Consider the following 26,766-nt stretch of genomic DNA (forward strand, 5'->3'; position numbering starts at 1 on the left):
CTGCTGATTGTGTTTAAGTACTCACAGAGCTGAATCACTGAATGTACAAGTCAATATCTTTGCGCATCCCAGCTAGTAATAAATAGTGTAGAATAGGTGATATAAATGTATATGACCTACACTCAATGTGCTGACAGTGTTCAGCTGTAGGGGATGCAAACCCCGCCTATGAAATACCAGGTGTCCCTCTCTGCTGGGTGCCAGTCAGTGCGTTTCCAACATGAGAGCAGTGTGTTTACAGCGGTCAGTCTTCATATTAGGGGGCGTTGGGCTCTTGGTTTACCTGGGAATGTATTTAAAAAGCGGCTCTGAGTGCAAAACATCGCCCGAAAAAGAGGCAGATAAGCCACGTGGGACAGCCCCCGAGAGTTTTCCTAAAGAAGAAGAAAGCAATCTCTGTGAGTAACAGCAATTATTTCTCCTCTAACCAAAGTGTAAGTTCCTTTTGGGTTTAACCAGTTACTCACTTTATAGCAGTTGGAAAGATGTATAAAATCAAAAAATGTATAAAAATCATATAAAATATGATTAAATTTGATTTAGCTTCAGAGGGATGTTGGTGCTGGTCGGGTCGCTCTTCACTTGGTTAATGGTTCGATTAAAAAAAAATGTTTCAACTTTTGGAGTAGATGCTGCGATCTATTATTTTGTCTTTCTCTGAGGAAACCCAGTTTCTGGGTCTTGGCAATCTTCTTATAGCCTGGGCCATCTTTATGTGGCGCAGCAATTCTTTTTTTCAGATCCTCTGAGAGTTCTCTGCCATGAGGTGCCATGTTGAACTTCCAGTGACCAGTATGAGAGACTGAGAGCAATAACACCAAATTTAACACACCAGCTCCCCATTCACACCTGCGACCTTGTAACACTTAACGAGTCACATGACACCGGGGACGGAAAATGGCTAATTGGGCCCAATTTGGACATTTTCACTTAGGGGTGTACTCACGTTTGTCGCCAGCGGTTTAGACATTAATGGCTGTGTGTTGAGTTATTTTGAGGGGACAGCAAATTAACACTGTTATACAAGCTGTACACTCTCTACTTTACATTGTAGCAAAGTGTCATTTCTTCAGTGTTGTCACATGAAAAGATCAAATAAATTATTTACAAAAATCTCACTTCTGTGAGATACTGTATGTGCACTGCATTTCACCAAATATTTAATCCTCCCCTGACTTTACCAGTTCATCCAATACACCTATGATGTTTCCATAATGAGTTCAACATGGATCAATTTCACCAAATACTGTACTTTTTATGATAACATCTCATTTATGTGATGGGATACTGCTTAAGGGATACTGCTTAAAGGATACTGCTTCTGGCTCATTTTGTTTTCTCCCTGTCACCCATGTTCTCTCAAATGTATCAAGACATTGTACTCCAAGCTATTGAGAAAAAGCAGGATGCCATTCAGAAAATGCTTGAAGATGACAGAGACAGAAAGATGAAAGCTGCAGTCCAAAAACCACCTGTCCAAAAGCAGCCAGAGCAGAATGAGCAACCCAAGACAAACATCCAGAACAAAGAAGAGACCCCCAAAGAGAAAACACCCAAAAAACTGTTCCCCAACTCTGTTCTCTTCATTTGGTCAGAGTGGGGGAACAATCTTTCTGAGGATGACCAAAAAGAGGCACAGAGTCTCTTTGAGAAGTATGGATACAATGTTTTTCTCAGTGATCGCCTTCCCCTACATCGACCTCTCCCAGAAACCAGAGATCCAAGGTACACTGGCTTTATATTTACTGTCTTTCAGTTAGACCGTTTTAGTTCTAGTTTGATAATTAAAGCCTTCACCTTCCTGTTGATGTTTCAGGTGTTTGAAAAAGAGCTATCCAAAGGACCTGCCAAGTCTCGCAGTGGTGTTGATCTACCTGAATGAAGCCCTGTCTGTCATCCAAAGAGCCCTGCGCAGCATCATTGACCGCACTCCTAAAAACCTACTCAAGGAGATAATAATGGTGGATGACAACAGCTCTAATGGTTAGTTAGTTGGTTGTAAACAGATCAGATTGTGTAAACACACATTAGCTAAAGACAAGCTCATGTAGTGTTTATAGACAGAGGCAGGAGATGTTGAAAAACAGGTTTATTATGCAAATGTCACTGCTACTGATTTTCCTATGCAGTTTTTGCAAACCATTGACAGTAATCAGCCATTTAAAGGAGCATACAGCACTCTAATATTAGATTTCAGGTCGAATACGAACACACTATACATGACATACAGAGTAAACAGCTAACCTGGTTCTGTCCAAAGTGAAAGAAAAAAAACACCTGCCTGCACTTTCACAGCCTGGAATTCTTCAGCACATAATCGGCCTCATGTGGTTCTTGTAGGTGATTATTACCCACTGCTTGTTTCCAACTGCTTCTAATTGTTTTGCTAAGCTAACTGGTTTCTGGCAATAGCCTTATTTTACAAGACACATATGAGAGTGGTAGTGATCTTAATCATCTGCCTCTCAGCAAGAGAGAAGGTAAGTATATTTTCCCAAAATCTTCATCTCGTCAGAACCCAACATAAGACCCCTGATGGGTCGTGAACCCAGACCCTTCTTGCTGTGAGGCAACAGTGCTAACCACTCATCCACTGTGCTTTCCCCTCTGTTAAACTCTTTCTCCCTATTGTATGTCCATATTCTCCTTCAACTCAGAAAACCTGAAGGGGGAACTTGACATATACGTGAAGTCGCTTGAGGAGCAGAACCCATCTCTTCGCATTGCTCGAGTGAGGCACACTGAGCAGCGAGGGCTCGCTCATGCCAGAGCCTCTGGGTGGAGGGCTGCTACTGCTGACGTGGTGGCCATCCTGGATGCACACATCGAAGTCCATGAGATGTGGTGAGAATATGGCTAAACTATTGCACATGCTTGTATACACTGTATAGTGTAGCACTTTCTGTCACTGATACTAAGGACATTAAAGATGCTATAAGAAGGTAATGAGAGTGTTGCTCAGCCTAGGAACCATCTAGTTACAGACTCATTTGTAAAGTGGCAATCAATTGCAGCAGTGTGGCATGCTATATGGAAAAAACTTTTTTTGTTTTATTTATTTGGTTTATTTGATTGACATTAGCTACATCTAAGCATCAGTAGTGAACCTTTTTTTAGCTCAATCACCCAACACTTTCTGTGCCTGTTTATAAGTTACAACCATGTTGCATAAGAAGATAGACATTTTGAACCAGAGGTCTCACCAGTAACTCTTCAGTAATGACACATTAAAAAATGTTACTAAGGGTGTTTGTTGCAGTGATGTGTGAATGGCTTATCTTCCTTTCTCCTAATTGCAGGGCTGAACCACTGCTGGCACGTATCAAAGACGACAGAACAGTGGTGGTGTCCCCTGTATTTGACAGAGTCAACTTTGATGACCTCAATGTTACAAATTACTATCCGGCAGCACAAGGCTTCGACTGGGCTTTGTGGTGCATGTATGAGAGTTTTTCACCCGAGTACTACAAGGTCAACGATGGCTCACTGCCTGGGAAGTAAGTTAAATCAGTCTTCTGATTTATAAATAAATAAAACAAAAGGGTCTTGGATAACAAGATATCCTTGATGATCCAAGAGTTCAGTTTTGGTACATTATGTAAAAGATGCTTAAAGGTACAGTAGTGACAGTTTTCATCTGTCTCCTCAGGAGCCCATCACTCATGGGAATAATGGTTGCTGATAGGAAGTTTCTTGGGGAAATTGGAGTCCTAGATGAAGGAATGGAAATTTACGGTGGAGAAAATGTTGAGATGGGAATTCGTGTAAGTTAATGTCAGCAAGTTGCAGCAAGAGAAAAATCACTCACTGCACTAAAGGATAATATTTTTCTGGCATTGTAAAATTATTGTAAAACTATTATTTATTAACAGCTGTGCATGTTTGCCATCTGATAAGCTTTGAAACCCATGGATTTCTAAAATACACCTTCCTAGAAAGCTACAGAGCTTACAGAAAGCTAATAATCCTTTAAGAAATCAGTTTTGAGAATTAAAATGATTTCGTTTCTTAAGAGTTACCTATCTAATATTTGCAGGGTAAATATGAAAATATAACTGGAAGCCATTTAGCTTACATTGGTACCATAAACACTTGTAATGAGTGCAACAGATATTTGTGCTTAAGTGCTTAGTTTTATATTTTGGGAAATAACATCTATTTGCTCTCTTGTTGAGATTAATACCACTCTCAAAATCACTGTCATAACTGTGGAAAAATAAGGCTAATGCCAGTTAACTTACCTTCATAAATAGAAAGAGCCAGTGGGAAATGGCTAGTCAGGTACCAAAATCCACTTACCAGCACCAGTCAAGTCAACAAAAGTCAACAAGTCAACCAAGTCAACAAATGTAAGCTGTTTTATATAGCTTAGTAAATCTGAAAAAGTGTGAAAATATTTTGTGGTTATATTTTGTGTTTTTTATTGTACTTGGAACGGTAACTCCTTGTGGTCTCATGGCTGCCATGTGTCATGGTTTAGGGATTAACAAATTGTTTTAAATCATTCAAATATGAATTGGCAGTACTGCACACTGATTGTAAATGTATAAGTAGCTCCATTTTTACTCATACTTCGCACTCAAATAGGTGTGGACATGCGGAGGGAGTATTGAAGTAGTTCCATGCTCCAAGATCGGACACATTGCGAGATTCCACAAACCCTACCTGTTAAACCTGGATCCTGCTGTGAAAAGAAATGCTCTGAGAGTAGCAGAAGTCTGGATGGATGAGTACAAACACAACGTCAACTTGGCTTGGAACTTGCCATTTGAGGTACTGAGCAAAAATTATGATATCCTCTTATGACATGAAACTTACACACTTTTAAGTAGATATTTATGACTGACTGTAAATAATAATTTCAATTTAAGTAAAATAATAGTAAAAATCTTTGCCTCTGCAGAATCATGGAATTGACATAGGAGATATCTCTGAGAGGAAAAAACTCAGAGAGAGGTTAAAATGTAAACCTTTTAAATGGTACCTGGAAAATGTGTATCCTAAGTTAGATCCCTGGGACAACCTGCTTGCCTATGGAGGAGTAAGTTGAGTTAAAGTGCTGGTACTGGGGGGTGGGTGTTCATGACAAGTTTCACTGACAACAAGCCTCATTACCCCACTGACAGATGAAGAATCTTAATGCCAGCATGTGTTTAGACCAAGGTCCAGTACCAGGTCACACACCCATCGCCTACCCTTGCCACTATTATGGACCTCAGGTAAGTTATGTAGCTAAGGGGTTTTCTTAAGATGATTATATTAGATCATCAGAATCCTTCTTTCTACTGCGCAATCTACCTTCTGACCTTTTTCTCTTTTTAGTTTACTTATTATCGTGCAAACGGTGAGCTCTACATCGGCGGCATCAAGTCCCACAAGAACAGTGACAACAGGTGTCTAAGTGACCCCGGCAATAAAGAAACTGAGCCGGGCCTTTACAATTGCAAAGAGGCTTTGCAGAAAGGAATGGGGATATACTGGGACTTCACTCAGGTAATATAAAATACAAGTCGTATATTGATGTCACAGAAAATGCTGAAGAAATATGTACGTTAATAAAAGGGTCAACAAAGTGTCTGTTGCCTCTCTGCAATTAGAGCATAGTTTAGTTTAGGTGTAGTTGACCATATAGCTTAAAAGTCTTTACTGTGGCTGTGTCAGTATGAAAAGAGCAAATACTGCACCACAGTATTTTTGACACCTTTCTCTTTTCTAGGGTAAAGAACTGAAGAACAGACAGACAAAAAGATGTCTGGAGATTATAAAGGGAAAACTTCTAATACAGGAATGCTCTGGCCAAAGATGGGAAATCCAAAACATAATCAAAGCCTTTTAAAACATCTGTGTGGGCAACAACAAGTGCACTTCTCAGCTCATAGGTCAGTGGTTAACCATACCACAATATGGGAAATGTAGTCAGTCAAGTGTGACAACTGTTTATTATTAAACAGTTATTTGATTATTTGACTGACATTTCCCTTAAAACATTTTGTAAACCTTATTTATCAAAATAAAGCTATAAATAATTATTTATTATGACATTTTTGATTAACTGCTTACTTTATTAAACATTTAATACATTAAGTGATTACATTAAGCCTAAACTGATGTTAAATGGTCTTTTGCTCCAATAATAAAAGTTCCATATGTCTTCATTTTACAATATGTAAATTGGGAGAAGTGAAAAAAAATCCCATAGTGTTGGGTTTGATTCTGTTCATGTTTCTGGGTTCAAAATTATAACCAATGATTAGATGTATGTGTGTTTTTACCAGGTGTGCTGATCAGATTAAATAGGACAACAGTTTGTTGTTTATGTCTAACACTATGACAATGACAGATAATTAACACAACTTTGTCTTTTACAGATTACATTATCACATAAATCCAGGCCAGCAATACATTCTGAAAATAAAGGAAAGGCCAGTGAAGTTATAAGTTATGTGGCTTGAGAGAAAATAAAATGGGTTTTTTTCTGAAATTTGAGCATGAATTCCCAATATGAAATTCATCAGTATAGAGGTGTAACCAGGGAAGGCCATAGAATTCACCCTTCCCATGAAGACCTGGATAAATTAGTAAACTATTTTAATTTAACACTTTTCATAACCTGTTATTTAAACAGGCTTTTCAGGCTTGTGCTTGTGAGAATATTTGTAAGAGTCATGATAGATGGTTAAATTGAATTTACTTGTATAGTAATTATCAGTACCTATTAAATATAAAATCCCCTTGTCCTTAGCTTTGTTACAGTAAGCCATCTCATAACTGACCAGTTACTTTTATACAATATAATAACATTTAGTTGTTTAAAACCCAACTGTATTTTAATGGTTTATTGATATGACACATTTTATGTGTCAGATAGAATTTTCATGTGTGTGAAAGTGTTGTGTTTCTCATGGATCTGGATTATTTGCTTTGAAACATGGTGTGGGTGGTTAAAGGAAACAAAATAAATGCTCCACTTGTGTAGAATTAACAGTACTTGAGGTACTGCATAAAGACTTGAGTGTGCAGTATATTGCATATTATTTTGAGTATATAATGGATCTTGGTGTTTTCTGCGAGCTTGCTGCACCAAAGTAACGAATAGCCTTTGTTTCTCCATGGGGATATTCAGGTTGTTTTCTCAAAAAAAATTATTTTCAGGACTGCTCAGTGTGGGCCAGCAAATGTTTTCAAATAATTGTTTTTTCTTTATCAAGTTGGAAATAAAATGGATTTATAAAACTGGCTGATGTTTTAATTCTAACAGAAAATAAGAGCCAAAAGCTTTATTGGGTCATACAATGGTCAGGACCTCTAAAATATATATATAATATATAACAGATTTTTCTGTCAGAAAGTTGCAAATGAAAGGTGGATAGTACAAAAGGTGTTTTACAGAGAAAATAATGTAGCCTACAGAATATATTTGTCTTAACAGATGGTATTTTTAAAACAAATATATTCTGTTCATTCTTCTCTCTGGGTATCAGAAGGTGACACCCAAACTAGGAAATGTGCAGCAGTTATTGTGGACACTAATCCTGTTAAATTTAATAGCTCTATGTATCTTGATTTAACCAGGTAGACATCAATTGAGGCTAAGAATTTCTGTTACATTGACGATGTGGCCAAGACAGCAGCTATACAAGTTTCAGAAAATATATATATATATTCCAATACACACACAAATAAACAAAGTAATTTACAAACAGAAGAAGGTCAAAACAATGTTAATATTAAAAACTAAAACTGAGCTACAACTCAGACAATTTAAAATAACACTGATATAAAGATATAAATCCAATTTTAATTTAAGATGTCTTTCCTGTTCCTATCCTGTGCATCCTAACCCTTCTATTCAACTTTGCCTGCAGTTTTTTTAGTGGTTCCAGATACTCACTTTCTTAAAACATGTGCTCAGTCTGGTCTCTTAGCAACCAGTGTGTTTGAAATTTTAGTTTAGTCGTGTCTCGGGAAGAACGAGTCCTTTTGCAGCGTTAACGCGGTTTATTCAGTGTTTACGTCAAAATGCTTAACGCTGAACTAGCCTCAGACTGTAACAACAGGGCCACTCTGCGGAGGCGTCGACACACGGAGACTGAGAGACAAGGACGGATCTTTAATGACAAAGTCCGGAGCATTGGGGTGAGTGTCCGCAGCTTAGGTTAACGCTAGCAAAGGATGCTAAGTTCTATCGTAGTGTAACGTCAGCCTTCCGCATTGACCTGCAACACAAAACACGACGCGGAGCTCGATCAGACGAATTAGTTAAAAGCACAACCAAGCTCGGTCAATAATTATCTGTTATAAGAGAAACTTACACCAACTTGGTATTTTTATCATTTCATTGTGTGTATTGTCCTGTCCTTGTTCTTTATCTCTCTGCTGTGTTGGACCTAGACTCGTATAAAGTTGACCTGAATCATTGAGCCCTCCTTAAGTTACAGTATGAGCTGTTGGTGGCTCAGTGTGATTGTTGAGGGGCTCTAAGGGATTTCCTTTAAGATGGAGGAGTTGTGATGCTGATTATATCTTAAGACTCTTTGACCTGTTTAGAGGCCAGAGGTTAGATAGCAGAGACACTGCGCTGAGTCAAAACATTAGAGAGAGGTAAAGGATCACCGACAAAGTGGCTGTGAAGAGGAAACAGTCCTCAGAGAAGACGATTTATTACACAGGGTTTATTGAGAAGGTCAATGATATTACAGTGATAAATGAACAGATGATGAAACTGATGAAAGGAGAGTTGGCCTCCTGCTGGTGCAGGCCTGGGTCTCTGTCCACGGTCCTGAAAGTCTACCGTCCCCTTTCACAGTAAGTCAGTCTCCCCCCAGTAGTCCTACTATTAAAAGTGAGGACACCATGACACCAAGATAAGATGGTATAAGATAAAATAAAAGAAGATATAAGATATTAGATTATTGTCACTGAAACTTGTCTTAGCTCTCACAGAAACCAGCAGCCACAAGGCACAAAATAAATAAGGTAAAGTTTGACAATTCAATATGAAAACTTAGAAAATAATTTTAATTAAAAATTTAAATGAAAGCAAAATTAATTGCATGTATTCATTTTCTTTATTCTGTTCAAAATATGTTGTATTAAATTCCCAATTGTAAACAAAGTTATTAAGTGCAAGTAAACTTACATTTTTTTTGTATGAGAAATGAAAATCTGGTATTATCCATCCATTTTCTATACCCGTTTTTTCCTGAAGGCCAGGGTCACAGGGATCTGCTGGAGCCTGTCCCAGCTCTCTTTGGGTGAAAGGCAGGGGTACACCCTGGACAGGTCACCAGTCCATCACAGGGCCACATAGAGACAAACAACCTCACACACTCACACTCACTCCTATGGGCAATTTAGAGTCACCAATCAACCTGACATACATGTTTTTGGACTGTGGGAGGAAACCAGAGTACCTGGAGAAAACCCACACAAGCACAGGGAGAACATGCAGACTCCACACAGAAAGGCCGGGTTGCAAACCCATGACCTTCTTGCTGTGAGGCATGAGTGCTAACCACTCATCCACCATGCTGCCCTCTGATCATTTAAAGTAAAGCATTAACCATTATTTATTCACAAGAGCCACATTCTTTCACATTGCTCCAGGTCTTCTGATCTCTAACAGCTTCACCTCTGCTCTGCTATAACTGCAAACGCACCAGTACACACAGTACTTCTGCTGACATTGAGAGAACATATTCCATGGCCATGACTTCAAAACACACAGGATGAAGATAATAATGTGTGCCCATAAAACAATCTGTTCCAGTAGGACAATGTAATTAGGACTGGTCTTGGTGCAAATGTTTAAGTGAGTGTTGGGGCAGTGAATGTTTAAAAATCATTATTTACACTTGAATCCTATGGAGTGAAAGATGCAACTCTGCTGAAACGTATTTCATTTTGCTCTGCTCAGATTCTGTCTTCATCTCAAAATAGTTGGGTGCTATGACGTCCCAATACTAATCAGGAATCTAGCAGTGATTGTCATGTTTACAGCAAGAATATTTGAACTTTTAAACATATTTGATTATTCTGTGAAATATGGACATACTGTGGTCACTCAGCAGCTATTTTTTTATTCATAAATAGGTTCCTTTATAGGATGACCAATTCCATCTTAATTATGTTAACATGCAAGTTACTAATCATAGTAAGTGACAATTTGTTGTGAAAATAACACCTAAGTACAATATTGACAATTCCGCTTAATGTTCAATTAAATGCCAATTAAATGCTAACACTACTAAACTGAGGTTGGTTGACTAGACACAAGTTTCCATTTCCTAGTTGCAAATGTAAACAGTTGGAAAATGATAAAACAGTTAATGAAAACATATGAAAATTGAAAAAAGTGTTGATATAAAATGAACATGAACATGAACACAGATGGGTTTGTGAGAGAAGACAGAGAGGCCAGTCAGAGGCTCAGTGTTAAACATATCTGAAAACATTTTAACAGACATCTAAGGTGTCTGTGCTGTTGCTTCACAGCTTGACAAGGAAGGCCTTGACATGCAGGTGAAAGAGAAGAAGAAACAAGAAGAGGCTGAAAAAGAGAAACAAAATGCATATGGTGAGTTAAAGGCCATTACCTAATATTACCAGACTTCACTGATTTTTTTAAATTTGTTTTATTGAAGCATCTAGGGTTCTGGGTAAATAAGTTCTCACAGAAAACAGCCTAGCAGTTAACAAAACAAGCAAACTGAATACTGTTCTATCACTCAACGATAGCAAACAGTCGATATCCAATGACAAAAGGAAGTCTCTGTTTTTTAAGATCCGCCTTTTGGAAATGCATAATTTCTAATGGAGTTAATTGTGCTGTATGTGTGGCGATGTGTTTTATCTCTATATAGCTGCTGACATGCTCCATAACAGCAAAGTAGCTTCCATTCTCCATAGCAGACAAGTGAAGGAGAAGCGTGCAATCGAAAAGGCTATTGTCAACTACCAGCATCAGTGCCAGCAGGAGAATGACCTGAACAACCTAGACCACTGTAGAAAAACAGACATAGGTGATGCACAGATGATGCCCCCTGGGCTGGTGGGTGAGGACCTGGAGAGTAAAAGCAGACTAAAGAAACAGAGAGAGCAGCTGAGAGAGTGGCTCATCCAGCAGCAGAGTGAGCATGCAGCACAGAGGCACCAACAACAACTGGAAGGTAGGTTTGTTCAAAGAGGTGCTATACACACTCCTCAGCTCATACATACTCACTTCAACTTCTCTACTGGTCTACAGAGCAGCACCATGACCAAGGCAGAGCAGAACTGGACAATAAAGTTCTGCAGCTTCAGAGCCTTGAGATGGAGAGGAGAAAAGCAGCAGCCATGTCCATTAAAGAGTACAATCTGGCTAAGGTGAGTCTTTGTCTCTTTGTCAGATGAAGGGGGTTAAACTTGCTTTTTAAGGTGAAATCCTTAAAGGCAACAAAAGGAGGCCTTAAGGTGGAGAACACCAGGAGGTGCATAGCACTTTGAATTGCATAGTGTATGAAAGGTGCTATTTGCCTTTGCCTTTGCCATACATTTTAACTGTATGAATGACATTGAACAATGGAGATTGTCTTAAGAACACAATTTCTAAACATACAGAATACACTTAAGCACACTTCAGTTGGTGCATGAATGGAACAGATGAGGTGGTTCTACCCACTTCTAATAATGCATGATGCATTTGGTCTGTGTTATGTGGCATTAACCTCTATTAGATGTTTTTAAAGTGCAACTAAACTTTGGATTCAAACTGAACTATGAGATGCAGTGATGCCATATTCTATTTTACTCACATTATTGCTGGTTACAGGCGAAGACTAAAGAGAAACATCAGGTGAAGGAGCTTAATTGTGAAGACAATAAGGCCAGCATGGGGATGATGGGAGTGCCTGGTCTTTGCCCCAGCAACGATAGGAGAGTCCCTCCAGAGAGCCTGCAGCAGATCGTCCAGTTCCAGAAATATCAGATAGAAGAGAAAAGGGTACACCTGGAACTAATGAGTTCAAACACATTATGTTTTTAATAATTTAAAAAGCAGTTCAACAGGAACCTGTTCACTAATTGTGTGTGTGTGTGTGTGTGTGTGCGCGTGTGTGTGTCATCTGTGCATGTTCAGAGAATGGAATTAGAGAAGCAGCAAGAAAAGGAGCAACATGATCGGATCCGCTTGGACTCGGCTCGTACAGCTCTGCTAATAGAGAGGCAGCAGGCAAAACTGAACAAGGAGCTGAGACGACACCTGGACAGCACCAACATGAAACTGGCCGAAGCACACAAACAACAGTCAGTACCATTTAGAAAACAATCCACTTCATTAAAGTCCACACAGAGTATATTGTCTCACTGCGTTTCTAAATTCATGTCATTTTAAGGAAACCTGACATTGAAAGAGGATACATTGACAACAGCTTCTTCTCTAAATTCAACTCCTGCAGCAGATGATGGAGGAAATACTGCCCCAATAACTCATTACAGCGGATAAGTACTGAGAATGATGCTACATGAGAAGAGTGCAGAATAAACTGCATCACACACTCCATCAACAGCTGTTTTTAAGTACACCCACTTCAGTCTGACATTTGGTCAGCAGCTGTTGATTGACTGTACGCCCACTTCATTCAGTTCACAACATTTAAATATGTCTAGATAAATCTGATGATTTTTTTAATACCATTGTCAAAAATAGTATATGGCAGAAATGATATAGTTACATATCGCAGTAATGAGTTGTGCCATCATCTTTTACATCTATGAAATCTAAAAGTTTGTTTTAAACATAAAACTTACACTAAGTCACCAACACACACAGTCAAGTCAAAATCAAACAACATTTAGCACCTCAACCAGCTCCCACTGCTGTTTAGCAGTTACTGGCCCCCAAAACCTAGACAAACCTGATTTTTAAAGTGCAAAGAATTTTTAATTAAATTACGCTTTTGATTGGAGATGTTTCATATGTTTAGTAACAGCCTGATTCACATTGGCCAATTCATCATTCATTACTGACTTTAGCCCTTTCTCAACTGTTACATGTTGAAATTTTCCATTTATAATTCATATATGGCAGCCATTTCTCAAAAGAAACACAGAGGCATTTAAATATTGCCCTAAAGACAATGTTACAAAGATTCCAGGCTTTTGTTTTGTCCAAGACAAACTTATTGTGTTATCTCAGAGACAAATTTATCCCATTTTTTCTGCCACAGAGCCAGTGCTTCCTCCTGCTGCTTTGGGGCCAAAGAACTATACCTGGAAGATAGACAGGGAAATGTCAGTGAGCAGTCAGCTGACTATGGTTTAAAGCATGTGAACACACACAGACCAATGGAAATTGGTAAATCTCAACAGAACCTCACCTAATAGAGTTTACGGCAATCTCTTTTAGAAAGGCTATATGAGGTCTGAGCCCACCAAACCCCACAAAAGCTTCATAGAAGTCATAGGAGAGACCAGAGGCCCCAAATATTGCAGGGTCATCAGAACTGATAACTACCGGATGGTTCTCTGACATCAGAGCAGCTGCTGGATGGTTTCGCATGTCATTTATCAACTTCAACACCTACATGAAAATATGAAAGGAGATATTTGTTTATATTAATGCACTCCAGTAGGTGGAAAATGCAAGTATAATTTAATAGCACAGTATGGCTCACAAAACAAGCATGTCCAACCTACCTGGTTGGAGATGGGGCAAACCTCCACAGCAACCCCCTTCTTCCTGGACAGATCTCTGGCCACTGGGTGGCGAAGGAGAGCAAACCCATGGCCGATGCGTGAAGTGTTCAACAAAAGGGCATCCAATAAGTTCTGGTCAACCTCTGTGCCCTCAAGATCTACATGAAATAGAAAACAAAAATGCAGAGGATATATAACAGAGGATAATTGTTCTTAGATGACTTGTGTTTGCTGTTCCTGAGTTCTAATCTTGGAAAAGATTTCATCTCTGGTTCTGCAGCAGTTTGAGCAGCAGAATAGGACAAAAACATACTGTGGATTTTCTAGCAGATAAAATATTGTTATTTGCATGACTTTTTAAATTTTGTTTTAGGGATACAGCAAGTACAGTTTTGTTTTCAAGTTCTAGCCTATGTTTATTTAACTCTTCAACTCACCATACTAATCCCTAATAAAAATGTATTTCTTGGGCGTGTGATTAATAAAACATTCAAACACTAAATAAGAGTCTATCCTTCTCCATGATCTATTAGGGACCGTTTTAAATGTAAACACTTTGACGATACATGTTTAAAATTCTGCTTGAAATTTACACCCAGATGTATTAATTATTGTTGCACTGAAATTTGGTTCTGAGCCACAGGCTATTGTTTGAACTGACTCTACAGATCAGGTGGTGTTGAGCTCACCTGTCTCTCCAGCATGGAAAAAGAAAGGAAGCGTGACTCCTCTCTCAACTGGCAGTGACAAGGCATCTCTGAAGTACCACAGGGGTCTGCCTTTGTCCTCACGGCCCACCTGTACAGACAGAAAGTAAAAGCTTTTGTCAACAAATTACTGTCACATTTAAGTGCTCTTTCAGCAAGTTGTCCGTAATTTGTGTTAAATTCCTTTCTGTGCATCCTAAGTGAAACAGAAATTCATCAGTACAAACTGTGCCAACTGTGACCTGAGAATGATGCTACATGAGAAGAATGTGGAATAAACTGCACCACAGTCTGACATTTGGTCAGCAGCTGTTGATTGACTGTACGCCCACTTTATTCAGTTCACAACATTTAAATATATCTAGATAAATTTTATCTTTTTTTTATAATATTGTGTCAAAATAAAGTACATGGCAGAAACTATATAGTTATATGTTTCACAAATTGGTTTAACAGATTTAATGAGTTGCACTGTCATGAGCAACACAGTCAAGTCAAACAACATTTAGCACCACAGGCAGTTATCAGTCTAATGACCTCTCACCAGGTCAAAGCCAGCTAGGAACTCTGGGAAGTCTCTCCGCAGCTTCATTGCCTCTTCCACAGCGTCAGTCATCACAGATATATTTACTCCCCTGAAGAAAACAATGTTTTTGTCTATTGGTGAGCTAAATAAAGATGTGCATTTCAGACTAATGTGCAACATCCATTTCAAAGGCTTTCTAAGTAGTCACCTATGGACAGTGAAGATGATTCTTGCTCCAAAGAAGTCTGGGTGGTCTGCTCTGAACTGCCTAGTGACCTCCTGGTAGGTCTTCAGAGTCCAGGCTGTATCATGAGTGCTGCCATCCAACTCATATATCTGAGAGGAGAAAACTACAACATTACAGCTGGGATAAGTTAACAGACCAGTGACTGTGCACTACACATGACATATAGTTACCTCTGGGAGTAAAGCTCGCAGTTCCAGATACATGGCATTGTCAGTGTAGATCTCGGTGAGGCCTTGGTAGTAATAGTCTCTGAACACAGGAGCATAGGTGACCAGACCCCACAGTGCTAAGAAGATCTGTTCAAACCTGTCCCATACCACATCCTGGCTGGGGTACACTGTTGCTGGATCCTGATGAGTGAAGAGTGTCAGGTTGGCCATGATGCTGAGTGTGCAGACAGGAAGTCGATGTTATTTAGCACCGTTATACGATCTCACCTACACTTCACTGAGGTTGATGTGATATGTGTATTATATTACTCAACATTTCACAATAGAGGGTCCATCTTGTTACTTGTGGGTAACCAAGTAATCCAAAATGTCACTGGAACGAGCGTTGGTAAAGTGTTTACTGGCCAATGTCACATTACAAAAAAATTGGTCTGTGCTGTTAAATGTGGCCGTAACACACGCAGAATATGCAATGCAGACAAGCATAAGCTATTTCCCATGTGCAGCTTCCAAAACAACCCAATGTCAGGATGTGATAAACATAGTGTTAGGTTGTTCTAATTTCTACAATATTATCTGAATAAAATCTTTGTGCTCTCTGAACAGCATCAAAGAGTAAGTCACCTGTTGTCTAGCTCTGTGGTGTTGACCATTTTGGCCCTGACCGTCTCCAGCAGGTTCCAGGGAGAGCAATGTGACAGAGGCCTGGGCCTTCTAGACGAGAAGATGAATCTGATGGACTGGTTGTCAGTAAGGCACATGTAGCAGTGTGGCCGATAGGTCGCGTTCTTTACCAGCCACTCTACATCAACCATGGAGAAGTCATGGACATGGAGAGCTCCCCCTAAAACAGTGAATTATTGAATAGATTCACTTTGAAATTTAACAAACTTGTCATTATATACACAGAGGTGTTTCCACAACGCTGACAAAACAGCAAGAAATACCCTTAACTGAACATACCTTTCGGCATCTTCTGCAGCAGACTGAAGATGGGACTGGTCCTGATGAGGTGCCTGGCCTTGAAGAAGTGCATGGCAGGAGGGAAGTCTGCTCTCAGCATCTCCTCCTGCTTCATTTTAAACAGAAGAGTGTCCAGCTGCAGCTCAGCATCAGTCAGCACCGTCTGCCCACCTGTCTGCATGGAGGCCTCCAGCTGCATTAGAGCCTCTCTCTGCCTGGGGTCTGGGATGGTCAGGCCACTGGGCAGGAAGGCCAGCAACAACAAGACCACAGCTGCCTGGTGGCGCTGTAGGTGGACTGACATGGTGCGGGGAGTGTGTGTGTGTGTGTGTGTTCGTGTGGAACTGGCTATGAGAAAAAAACACAATCACAGGGATTAGCCTCCACAGAGAAGTCAGGAAAGCTGGTTTTGACAACAGTAAGTGAGGTAAAAACACACGTGACTAGTCCAACATACGCTGGAATAACGTCACAAAGTGCCACGTGCTGTTGTGTGTTTCTGCCATGGTTACACGTGCCCTGATGAACTATGGATCATTGTTCATATATTAAAGCCCCCAATCACAGGGATGAAAACATCTAACGTCATGTCCAAACCTGGAGACTCATAGTTCAATAAATAAAAAGCGAGAAACGCAGCGTGTCAACAAGCTAAACAGACCTCGACACACAGTCTTAAACTACATTAGCATTTACTTTGAAAATGAGTTTAGAGGTTATGAAGGTTAAGTCAATATAGGCGAAATAACGCTACTCTTTTAACAGTAACGCTGTAACGAGTAAAAGCACAATGGGTCGCATCCACAGCTGACCACGACCACCTTGTAAACAAACCAAATAACAATTGCTGTAAAACGCAAACCTTGCTGGGCGGCGTCAGCTGATATTATAGATATGCCTTTGTTAGCAAGAGCCTTTTTATTACGACAGTGTCGGATATGAGAAGCCTCTACGGTGGCCGACAAGGGCAAACGCGTCGCAGCAGCCAAAACACATGCAAAAGAGAAGCACCGGAAGTGCTCCAGGCCTGTAGGCAGACCCGAACTGGCGGATGCAATGTACAAAGGTTTGGATAACTTTAAAACTTTTACGAGCAGAAGGGTTTATATGCATTTTTTGTCTATACTTCACAATTTCACGTTTATTAAACTATACCAACCATAAAAAAACGCAATATTTTAAAAAATGCAAACTATAAAATATGTCACACTATTATTAGCATTTATTATCAAAACTCATGTAAGGTTTTTTAATTATTCCAGACATGTGAGTCTACAAATATTAAACCTGCCCACAGGGTCCCCTCTCAGTCACAACAATATGAAGATGAGAGACTACAAGGTATTCCAGTTATGAAGCAGCTACCCGCAATTAAGTTTAGTCTTACAATAAAACTAATTTTTAAACAAGCATTTTCAATATCTTAAATGGGATAATTAATGAGAATTGAGTGTTTTGATGTTTGTTTTTCAGATAAAATTCATATAATTCAATTTATCAACAAATGCTTTCAGTGTTTTGTTTCCCCTGCTTGGAAAAAAAAAATCTTTGATTTTGTTTTAAAAGAAACAATTAATTGTAATACCCGTATAAAATTTTACATTTGATTTTAATATGTCAGACCAATTATGTTTTCCAGTTAGATTCTTACAGGTTAAGAGCATGAGATGAAAACAATTATTGTTAACTTTAAACTGTTTACTATTACATTTTGTCCTGTTTTCTCAATTTTAGAATGTAGTTGTACAATTTGATTAATTAGGCTTGATAATCTGCCTTAATTACATACCTAATCTGTATTTTCCTGCTGCCAATTTTGTCCTCATTAGTCCTGAACAAAAGAATATATTACTTGTTAGTGCACAAGGAGCCCCTTGAAGCCTGAGAAGTCTTTCCTTTGACTGATGTCATATCACATCACTGACTCCTGCAGACTTGAGATGGGTCAGACAAAGCACCCTACAATCTGTGGAGGGTGTTTGTCAAGAGGATAAACATTAATTGAAGTTGATGGTGTGACCCGCTGCAAGAGATTAATGCGACGTCTTGCATTGTCCCTCTTGTGTTGTCTGTTTGTATTTCATTACTTTTGGCCTTCAGTTTCTTCTTCAAATTACAGATAAATAGCCTGGAATGACATAGCTTCATTTTATATCTATGCATTCACAGCAATCTTAATTAATGACTTTGAGGTCAAATGCACAGGGGGAAAAAAATGTACCGATCTTTTGTTTTTGGAAGTGGTTAGTAGAAGAAAAAAGTGTGTTTTTTCGAATTTCTTTATTGAAAGTGATAAAGCAAAATCTTGTTCCAGAAAAGTTATTTATTTCTAAGTAATGTAAAGTATAGAAAATACTCCATTCCCTTTCCAAAATAACCTATGTCAGTCAGACAAGAACTTGTAAACGTCACTTAAAAATGAAACGTACAGGTCTTTTTTTTCAACACCACCACACTACTGAGGTAAAAGACAACTGCTTAAAAGCATCAATGAGAAAAAAAGAAACAGATGCCATATTTATATTAAAACAAGTCCAAAAATGTACAAAAATCTTAAAAGAGCAAATAAATATGATTCACATTTAATCACGTCTAAATGGTTTTCACTAGTGCAGAGAGATGACAGCAGAGTAAAAGTGAGAGTTGAACAGAACACACACTTCCAATAATCTTGGTGCCAGTTCTACACACCAGAAATAAACACACACACACACGCGCGCGCACAATCATCACATATATACAACATAAGAAAGTATCACAACCTTACAGACCTTTAAAACTGACACTGTCCTTCATATATTAGACAGCACACTACCTCCAAAGTCGCCCTATTATGCTCAGTAAATATTGAGACAATTCCCCATTTTAACAAAATAGCAAGTCATCCAATATACAAGACTCATGTGACACATTTATAAAATTGTCTCACGATTTCTAGCATTTTCCTAATCCACCACTTTTCTACAGTGCCTTAGTTACCTATTAATAAGGACACTGTAATGCTGCCAACAACTCCACACAGCCTATTAGAGTAAACTAGGTGGAACGGCCTACTTTGTCTAGTTTTAACAACATGTAGGCAGGAAGGCCTGCAATCTATATATCTATGCCCCTCTTCAGACATGTGATGTAATATTGTCCTAATAAAGACAATAAACAAAAATGAGTATACATGAGAGTAAAGTCCCATGAAAAAGATGGTCAGCACAGGATTTCTTCATTTTGAACAATCATGACAGCATCGTGTTGAGATCAGCCAGTGGCACATTGGGGCACAACATAAAGTTTTCTCTTAAGAATAGTAAGGCCTTTTCAATATGAACTGTGTAAGTCTAAAATAAAAGTGGTGCTAAGAATCATCAGCAGGTCATAAAATGGTGACCCATTGGAGTCTGGTGGACCAAAAGAGACCATAGATGCCACTGACTGGCTCGATGAGGTAGATTCATTGCTGCCATTGCTAAACTGCACAAGAGGGGCTCATAGGTGCAACATTGAAAGGATGGGGTGGGGGACAGAAACCTCCACACTCCATGCCAGCTCTAAGAAGATATACCAGTTGCATGTAAAGATGTGTCATAACAAAGCTGAGATGTACTGTGAGGCCATAAATCATGGTGTCAACTCAAGAGGAATGTAAAATAACTCAAACTACATCTCCCATATTCAACAACAGATGAAAATAGAAAACAAAACAGGGAAGGGGTTTAAAGGTTTGGCAGTGTGCAAAGCCAAGTATTGTGAAGGACAATGACTACACACCTTTAAAAGTTATGTTCTTAACATAGGGTGGATTGATTTGCCACAGTTTAAGTGTTTTCCTCATGCTGCTCCTCCTTCAGATAATAATTCAGAAAATACCCGTATATAGAACCTGTATGCCCTGAGGATATGTTTAGTATTGACATGTGGAAAAGGAAGCACTTCACCAACCAACCATGCAAAGGGCAGGGCTGTGAATAAAGAACAAACTAAATCTACAAACTTGTAGATGGAATGCAAAAAGGTCACACTTAACAAAACAGCAGGATTCAGTGTGTATGTTTTTAGTTGGAATATGTGTAGGACACGTCAGAGTACTGGTAAGAATTTTAGGTTATCCTCATCTGGGATAAGAGGTAAGTCTCTATGAAGGGTTGGTTGTAACTAATATAGATATATATATATGTTCAGTTACATTTGTTAAAAGGCATTGACTAAAATAAGATTATCCAAGGCCACTTGATTCCAAGATGTCCAGACAACCAAAATCCATAGTGCATAACAGAGAGTCAGGTGTGGTCAGATACAAATAGCACCATCCACACCAGTCCCTCTCTGCTAGTCAAAAACACATTCTCATCAGTGAAGGCAGCTCTGAAAGATGCATATACAATGTGTTTACTCCTGAAGCAGAGAAAACACTGTTAAGAGTTGTGGTAGAAATAAACAGTAATTGGGCCTTTGTGAGGATGGTTTATGCTTTAGTCAGATGATCGGTGTTTGCGTCCTTTACTATGCAGCTACTGTGCTGCACTTACACATTCACTCATACATTCTCAAAGGAAACCAAGGCAGTTAGAGGTCTGTAAATTGACTGGGTTATGGTGACAGTTTCATAGTACCTCCTTTTCTACACCTGAGTTCAAAGATATGGTTCTAGCAGAAAACTAAAAAAACAAGTTCTTTTTCTCTTCATCCGTCTTTAGTTCTGTCAGTGGATTTACAGTTCCACCAAACACCACAGTCAAACAGGATAGGCAGGCTCTTTTCAGTGGCCTTTAATCCATCCATGTATCAAGTCCTCAAAGAGGAAAAGGCTGTCCAGTTTTCTTGAAGGCTGGTTGAACTAGTGGTTAAAGACACCACCCTTTCATTGGAGGATCCAAGTTCAAAACACTCATGTTGGGAAGCAACTATTGTGAAGTCTCCTTGAGCAACTGAATGAATCCTGCACATAACTATTCTGTAACTACCTCTATGCTTTGAACCATATGTTTAGGGAAAGTGAAAAGAGAATTGTTCTTCAGGGCTCAGTCACATTTCACATATTTTATTTTACTCATACCAGGTGCTTAGTTGGATCTTCAAGTCCAGTGGTGGGCAAAACATGGCCAAACTTTGTTTTCCAGTGTAAGAATATCAGCAAAAAAGATGCATGTGGAGCATAGTGTCCCCTCTAAAATGTCTGTCAGCATTTCTGCATCTTCTTTCTTTTGGCTCAATAGTTTGTCCATGTTCATTGATGATAGCATGTCTGGAAAGAAGAAGAAGAATGTGTTTTAAAAAGCTAGAATTTAGCACATTTAGAACTAACATACAGCACAAATATGGCTCAACAGTGTCATGGTATCAGCTCTATGTCCCTTCAGAAATGTATGAGGACCGTCATTGTCTTAAGAACAAAACACCCAAAGCACTGCAAAGAAATGTTTAAGGGAGGACGGTAAAGTGGGAAATAACATGGAGTTATAATGATAATAATCAGATAAGATAAGAAAAGATAGAAGATTAAAGTAAATCTAATATTACACCTTTGCACTCTGGTATATTGAATATTTACTTTCTTTTTTTTTTTTTTTTTTTTTACAATCAGGTAAAAAGATGTATTTACTTACCTGATCACATGGGGATCATCACACTCCCTATTTACTGCTAGGGCCACCTGGAGCAGCCATCATTTGTTGCCTGTGACCGTAAAAACAAACAAACAAAAAAAAAATGATGTTAATGCTTAATGTGTTTTTTGGGGGTTTTTTAAAGTTTTTCAACTTTTTTAACTTTTTGCATGTTTCAAGAAAAAAATTCAAACTATGGTCAAAAGTTCATGTACTATTTTACCCTGGGTGTAAAAAGTGTTCTGATGGCAGGCCTCTCTGCTGAACCATCATGCCCTGGAAGTGTCCTGCAGGCTGGGGGTGTCGGTACATGGCCATGCGTGCCTGACCCAGAGAGTAGGGCAGCTGCTGGGGCCGCTGCAGAGCCTCCATCAGGTGTGGGTGAGGTCTTTGGGCAGCATAGCATCCTGGATCTGGGTATGGCTGGCCAGGGTAAGGTGCTCCATTTCTGACTCCTCCAGCCTGGGACATCATGTGTGGTGGAGGAACACCACCCTGCATGGCACGAGGGTCATACATAAAGCCAGAAGCCATGTGTACTGCAGAGGCAGGAGGTTGTTGCTGCTGAGGTGGCTGGGTGCTACGGCGGTGGGCAGCAGCATTATGGCTGTCGAGATCCAGGATTTCTTTAGGGCTTTCAGGTCGCTCTGAGCTCTCAGGATGAGCCTTCTTTGCAAAACTGCCACCACTGCTGCTGTCTGCACTGACCTGCTCCCTGCTTTCACACTTCATTTCCTCTGGGCCTCCTTGGTGAGGTCCTGCTTCAGACACAGGGCCAGGGGAAACCAAAACAGCACCAGTGGAGCCCTCAGAGCCCAGTGGTGATATATTCCTCTCTTTTGAGTGTGTGCTGGCTCTGGCACTGGCCACAGGTAGATAGGCAGCTGGGGGCATTGGCTGTCGTTGCTGATACTGAGACCGATGCCATTCCTCTGGAGGATAACCCCCTCTACTGTTGGCTTGGTTATGGGCCTGAGCTTGAATATGTGGCTGGGGGTAGTAGTGTTGCTGCTGGTAGGGATTGGGTGAGTATATGTTGGGATGAGATTGAGGGTGCTGTTGGCCTGGCATGTGGTATGAGTAGGCAGTTCCCCCCTGCTGGTGGTAGTTGGGTTGTTGAGCAGGACTTTGGAGGGGGTTGATGGCCTGGTTGTGATAAGGCTGGTGAGCAGATGGTGGCATAGGCCTGGCCATGTTTGTCTGACTGTAGTGTGGATGTGGAGGGCTCCCCATACCATATGGACCCATGGCTCCATTTACCTGGCCTTGGGAGTGAGGAGGGATGGTTGGATTGTGACCAGGTGCGGGCCCTCTCTGTGTCTGCATAGCTTCCAGGTTACTACCTACCATCTGAGTTTGATGTTGACTAGGGGTAAATTCCTGGTGTTTATAGACACCATTTGGAGGTCCCAGTTTCATCATGGTGTGTTGCGGAAGAATAGCAGTGCTTTCTGTGTCTGGTCTACTTGTAGGCTCACTGGGTCTCTGACCTCCATGTTCTGCTGGGCTGGGCTGAGAGGGTAATAGTGGGGTAGGATGGCTGGGTGGCATAGATGTCAGAGGGACTGGCTGAGGTGGCCCAGGCTGGGCTCCCTGTGTGGCACTCTGTGGCATCCCAGGCATGGGGCTGTTCTGTGTTGGAATTTGTGGAGAGATGCTTTGGGGGAGATGATGAGAAGGTAGCAGAGAATTTTGTTGCTGCCTGTTCTGGATCATGGGCTGAGGAGAGCCCTTAGGGTGGCATTGAGAAGGGTTACTCTGGGTCGCCTGAGGTGGATGCTGCTGTTTTTGGATATTCTGCTGGTGTTCACTTTGTTGATGTGCATTCTGCATGTGTAATAAGTTGCTCTCTGAAATTTGTTGAGATGTTGCTACATGCATTGGTGGTACATTCTGTAGAGGAAGTGCAGGGCTCATAGGTTTTTGCTGTGGACTGCTCTGTGTATGCTGAGGGAGGCTGGGTGGAATGGGATTAGTGGAGCTGTTGTTATTTGTGTTGAGCTGGGATGAAACAGTAGTGGCGCTATTGTGTTGAGAAGGACAGTGGCTGGCACATTGTCTTTGGTCATCTACCTCCTGCTTGTGGCTCACTGTTAAACTCGGTGGGAGTCCATGTCTAGACCGATTCTCCTGTGATGTGCCCAAGTTAGGGGCTGAGGGGCTGTGCATTCCCTCTGCTGGCCCACTGTGGTGTCCTGTGGGGCTAAGATGCTCTTGGTTAATTGGAACGACGTTTTTGTGTGATGAAGCTTCATCAGAAATACTGCTGGCAGCCGTTTTGCTCTCTGATGTTGTGTCTGTTAACATAAAGAACAATAATAACAAGGTTATCATAAAAGAATAATACAAGCAGGGATAACATTGACAACTGTTTGACTACAATATAACAAAGTTGATTATAGTTGAGCTTTAAAGATAACTAATATAAAAAGAAAGGAACAGGAAAAGCCACTTGGGTGTGTCATTTTATGATACTTATTCAAATCAATTAAACACACAATACAAAACTAGCAAATCAAAATTTGGCCTTACCTGTTACAATTAGTTAACAGTGAGAATGGAAACACTTTGGAACCTTGCTAGTGAAGCTGAGCTGATGACATACTACATTTTTTGTACCCTCAAAACAACCACCAAGAAATGTCTCTATTAAACTAATGAATATTCAAATTGCCACTTACTGTGAAGAAATATTACAATCAAAAAGCATAAAAACACTTGAGTTTGTGTTTCCTCATGCAGAATGCAGAAGGATGGTAAAATACTGCAATAGAATGTCATGTCTACCTTTGGGCTGCATGTCTGTCTGTGGGGAAGGGTGTTTGTCTGGCCCATTGTCTCTAGCAGGACGCAGCAGCTGAACCTCAGGGGCAGGGGGAGGCTGCTGAGAGGGGTGAGCTGGGATGCTGCCAATTCCTGTTGGAGGCCCAGGCTGCTGAAAGTTGCCCATGTGTTGATGAGGGGCACTAGCAGGGGGTCCAGAACAGGCTGACAGCTGCTGCAGGGCCAGCATCTCTGGGCTTTCCAGCATGGAAGCCAAGTGTGTCCTGCCAGAGGAGTCTGGGTGGGGAGCAGGGGGACGTGAAGACATGGGCCCAGGGGAGCTGCCTGCTGCAGACATTTGATACTGGGCATTGGGAGGAGGGTGGGGGTATCCAGCAGCTTCTGGCCATGTTTTATGCCCCACTGGAGGTGGGACTCCACCGTAACTAAAACTGCGCTGGTTCATCATGTTGGGGTCTTGAATGCGCATCCCATTTGGTCTCTCCTGGTGAGTCCATATATTGGGCAGGCCAATACCAGGAGGCCTCAAGCCTGGGTAGTTGTGCTTAGGTGGTCCTTCTGGTACTGGGAATCTGGTGCCCATGGGGTGCATAGTGTGGCCCTCTGGACGGTGATGGGATGGATACATGCTGGCTTCAGGAGGAGGTCCAGGCTGGATGGCAAGGGGACGTGGGCCCAGAGACGGGCCATGAGTTGGACCCATGTAGGGATGCTGCTGCTGGTGTGGAGCCTGCTGCTGGTTAGGATCTTGGACAATCGGATACGTGGAACCCATGTGATGTCTTTCAACCATTCGATGCTGAGGGGAAAACAGGTTAGGGTATTTAAGGTTATTTTTTTTGCTTTGTTTATGCTAGGATCAATATACAAAGACCCCCAATTATGACCTTTCATTAAACCACAAAAACACAATAAGGTGGCCCTTTGGTAAATATGATAACTTAGACATCATTTGAACTAGCACTAAGCGGGCCTGTATACCTGCATATTGAAGTTGTGGGGCAAGTGATTGAAGTTAGGGTCTCCAGGCCTGGGAACGTGCCCTGGATAAGCAAAGCGAGGATCCATAGCGATTCGTTGAGCATACATGGGAGGACCATGCGGACCGGGGGGACCAGGGGGACCAGGTGGACGACGGAGCTGGATTATAAAGGAAATTTACTAATTTACTATTCAGGTTTGTCTTGTACTCAAATTTTGAAAAAAAAGCATAATGTGTTCATATTACTACTTAAAGTATTATGCCAGATAAGTGACATGGGTGGGCTAAAAATGTAGAAAAACTATTTTTAAAAAAAACAAACAAACAAACAAACAAAAAAAAAAAAAAAACAAGGTATCCTTTTCATACCTGTTGCCCTGGGTAGTACATGGCCCTGATGTCTCCTTCATGGATGTGTTGTTGGCTTGGAGGCAGGCTGTGGGGGTAAGGGGGGCGTTTGACCCAGTGGGGAGGTGGAGGAGGTCGTATCAGCTTGTTGTCCTCTTCTTCAGAGGGTGTGCTGCCCTTTCCCCCCTGGGAGCTTCGCTTACGTTGTACTTGCTCAGTGGCCTTGATCAGACTTTCAGGGCCCAAGTGTTTACTGGCACGGTTGCGCTTTTTGTCTTTCCGCTCCTTGTCTTCTCGACTGATGTGAAATTCCTCGTCTGTGTCGCCATCCTCTGATGGAAAATGTTTTAAGAGGGCCCGGGTAAAACACCGTTCAAGAGACTCTGCCATTATAGTGTACTCTGGGGACAGACACACATCAACATCAGCGATGCTAACATTATGAACACAAAGATTCTTACACACATTAAAAACACATACCTGTAGCTTTTTAATCTGCATGCTGCAAATAACTCCTTTTCCCTGTCAAACATGCCCCCACAAACACCACCGCACCCCATTCCTCAGTCACTCCCTAACACTCAAGCACTACAGACTGATATGCATGCCATGTACTCATACAGAGCACACATTTGGTCATCTGTTCTCAGCACATCACTTGCTGACTGACCAGGTCAGAGGGCATAGGTTGACCCCTGCTCCACCAACCCTTTCCTCCTCCTTCTGTTTCACCCTGGGCCCCCTTACCACTCTCCTCCCCCTGTCACT

At 40.8% G+C, this 26,766-nt stretch overlaps 4 protein-coding genes across 4 annotated transcripts in view; 2 read left to right on the top strand and 2 right to left on the bottom strand.

Moving 5' to 3' along the window:
• The first annotated feature begins 220 nt into the window (after window positions 1–220).
• Window positions 221–5,917, top strand: LOC113132992 (probable polypeptide N-acetylgalactosaminyltransferase 8). The gene is made up of 11 exons (XM_026311485.1): window positions 221–398; window positions 1,374–1,725; window positions 1,817–1,983; window positions 2,658–2,844; window positions 3,300–3,497; window positions 3,650–3,764; window positions 4,588–4,773; window positions 4,904–5,041; window positions 5,127–5,219; window positions 5,323–5,493; window positions 5,717–5,917. Exons 1-11 carry the CDS (start codon window positions 221–223, stop codon window positions 5,834–5,836), a joined length of 1,905 nt encoding a protein of 634 aa, XP_026167270.1. The 3' UTR covers window positions 5,837–5,917.
• Window positions 5,918–7,941: 2,024 nt separating this feature from the next.
• ribc2 (RIB43A domain with coiled-coils 2) lies at window positions 7,942–12,504 on the top strand. Its single transcript, XM_026311488.1, has 7 exons — window positions 7,942–8,136; window positions 10,495–10,576; window positions 10,863–11,168; window positions 11,246–11,364; window positions 11,810–11,980; window positions 12,116–12,282; window positions 12,372–12,504. Exons 1-7 carry the CDS (start codon window positions 8,020–8,022, stop codon window positions 12,439–12,441), a joined length of 1,032 nt encoding a protein of 343 aa, XP_026167273.1. The 5' UTR covers window positions 7,942–8,019; the 3' UTR covers window positions 12,442–12,504.
• On the bottom strand, window positions 12,288–17,275 carry LOC113132993 (adenosine deaminase 2-A-like). The gene is made up of 10 exons (XM_026311486.1): window positions 17,150–17,275; window positions 16,288–16,635; window positions 15,949–16,168; window positions 15,325–15,538; window positions 15,116–15,243; window positions 14,926–15,016; window positions 14,364–14,472; window positions 13,675–13,832; window positions 13,356–13,558; window positions 12,288–13,248 (listed from the first exon to the last, which is right to left on the bottom strand). The coding sequence occupies exons 2-10, from the start codon at window positions 16,589–16,591 to the stop codon at window positions 13,158–13,160; spliced, it is 1,518 nt and encodes a 505-aa protein (XP_026167271.1). The 5' UTR covers window positions 16,592–16,635; window positions 17,150–17,275; the 3' UTR covers window positions 12,288–13,157.
• Window positions 17,276–18,535: 1,260 nt separating this feature from the next.
• Window positions 18,536–26,766, bottom strand: part of cecr2 (CECR2 histone acetyl-lysine reader) — a 36,904-nt gene continuing 28,673 nt past the window's right edge. Inside the window, exons 14-19 of the mRNA XM_026311676.1 lie at window positions 26,020–26,399; window positions 25,650–25,808; window positions 24,672–25,467; window positions 22,108–24,181; window positions 21,885–21,954; window positions 18,536–21,523 (exon numbers count right to left, since the gene is read on the bottom strand). Coding sequence (XP_026167461.1) covers window positions 21,912–21,954; window positions 22,108–24,181; window positions 24,672–25,467; window positions 25,650–25,808; window positions 26,020–26,399 — 3,452 coding nt within the window. The 3' untranslated portion in view covers window positions 18,536–21,523; window positions 21,885–21,911. The remainder of the gene's footprint in view (window positions 21,524–21,884; window positions 21,955–22,107; window positions 24,182–24,671; window positions 25,468–25,649; window positions 25,809–26,019; window positions 26,400–26,766) is intronic.

The sequence above is a fragment of the Mastacembelus armatus genome, chromosome 6, assembly GCF_900324485.2.
Source record: "Mastacembelus armatus chromosome 6, fMasArm1.2, whole genome shotgun sequence".
NCBI classification, from domain to species: domain Eukaryota; kingdom Metazoa; phylum Chordata; class Actinopteri; order Synbranchiformes; family Mastacembelidae; genus Mastacembelus; species Mastacembelus armatus.

What these genes read in the sequence shown, in the direction of transcription:
- ribc2 (XM_026311488.1), top strand. Translation starts at nt 8,020, where the DNA reads ATGCTTAACGCTGAACTAGCCTCAGACTGTAACAACAGGGCCACTCTG. An exon ending in ATCAGATAGAAGAGAAAAGG is followed by an intron (nt 11,981 to 12,115) that starts GTACACCTGGAA and finishes GTGCATGTTCAG; the next exon opens with AGAATGGAATTAGAGAAGCA. An exon ending in GCCGAAGCACACAAACAACA is followed by an intron (nt 12,283 to 12,371) that starts GTCAGTACCATT and finishes TGTCATTTTAAG; the next exon opens with GAAACCTGACATTGAAAGAG.
- LOC113132993 (XM_026311486.1), bottom strand. Translation starts at nt 16,591, where the DNA reads ATGTCAGTCCACCTACAGCGCCACCAGGCAGCTGTGGTCTTGTTGTTG. An exon ending in ACCACAGAGCTAGACAACAG is followed by an intron (nt 15,539 to 15,948) that starts GTGACTTACTCT and finishes CTGCACACTCAG; the next exon opens with CATCATGGCCAACCTGACAC. An exon ending in ATCATCTTCACTGTCCATAG is followed by an intron (nt 15,017 to 15,115) that starts GTGACTACTTAG and finishes TGTTTTCTTCAG; the next exon opens with GGGAGTAAATATATCTGTGA.
- LOC113132992 (XM_026311485.1), top strand. Translation starts at nt 221, where the DNA reads ATGAGAGCAGTGTGTTTACAGCGGTCAGTCTTCATATTAGGGGGCGTT. An exon ending in GATGGCTCACTGCCTGGGAA is followed by an intron (nt 3,498 to 3,649) that starts GTAAGTTAAATC and finishes CTGTCTCCTCAG; the next exon opens with GAGCCCATCACTCATGGGAA. An exon ending in ATGTTGAGATGGGAATTCGT is followed by an intron (nt 3,765 to 4,587) that starts GTAAGTTAATGT and finishes GCACTCAAATAG; the next exon opens with GTGTGGACATGCGGAGGGAG.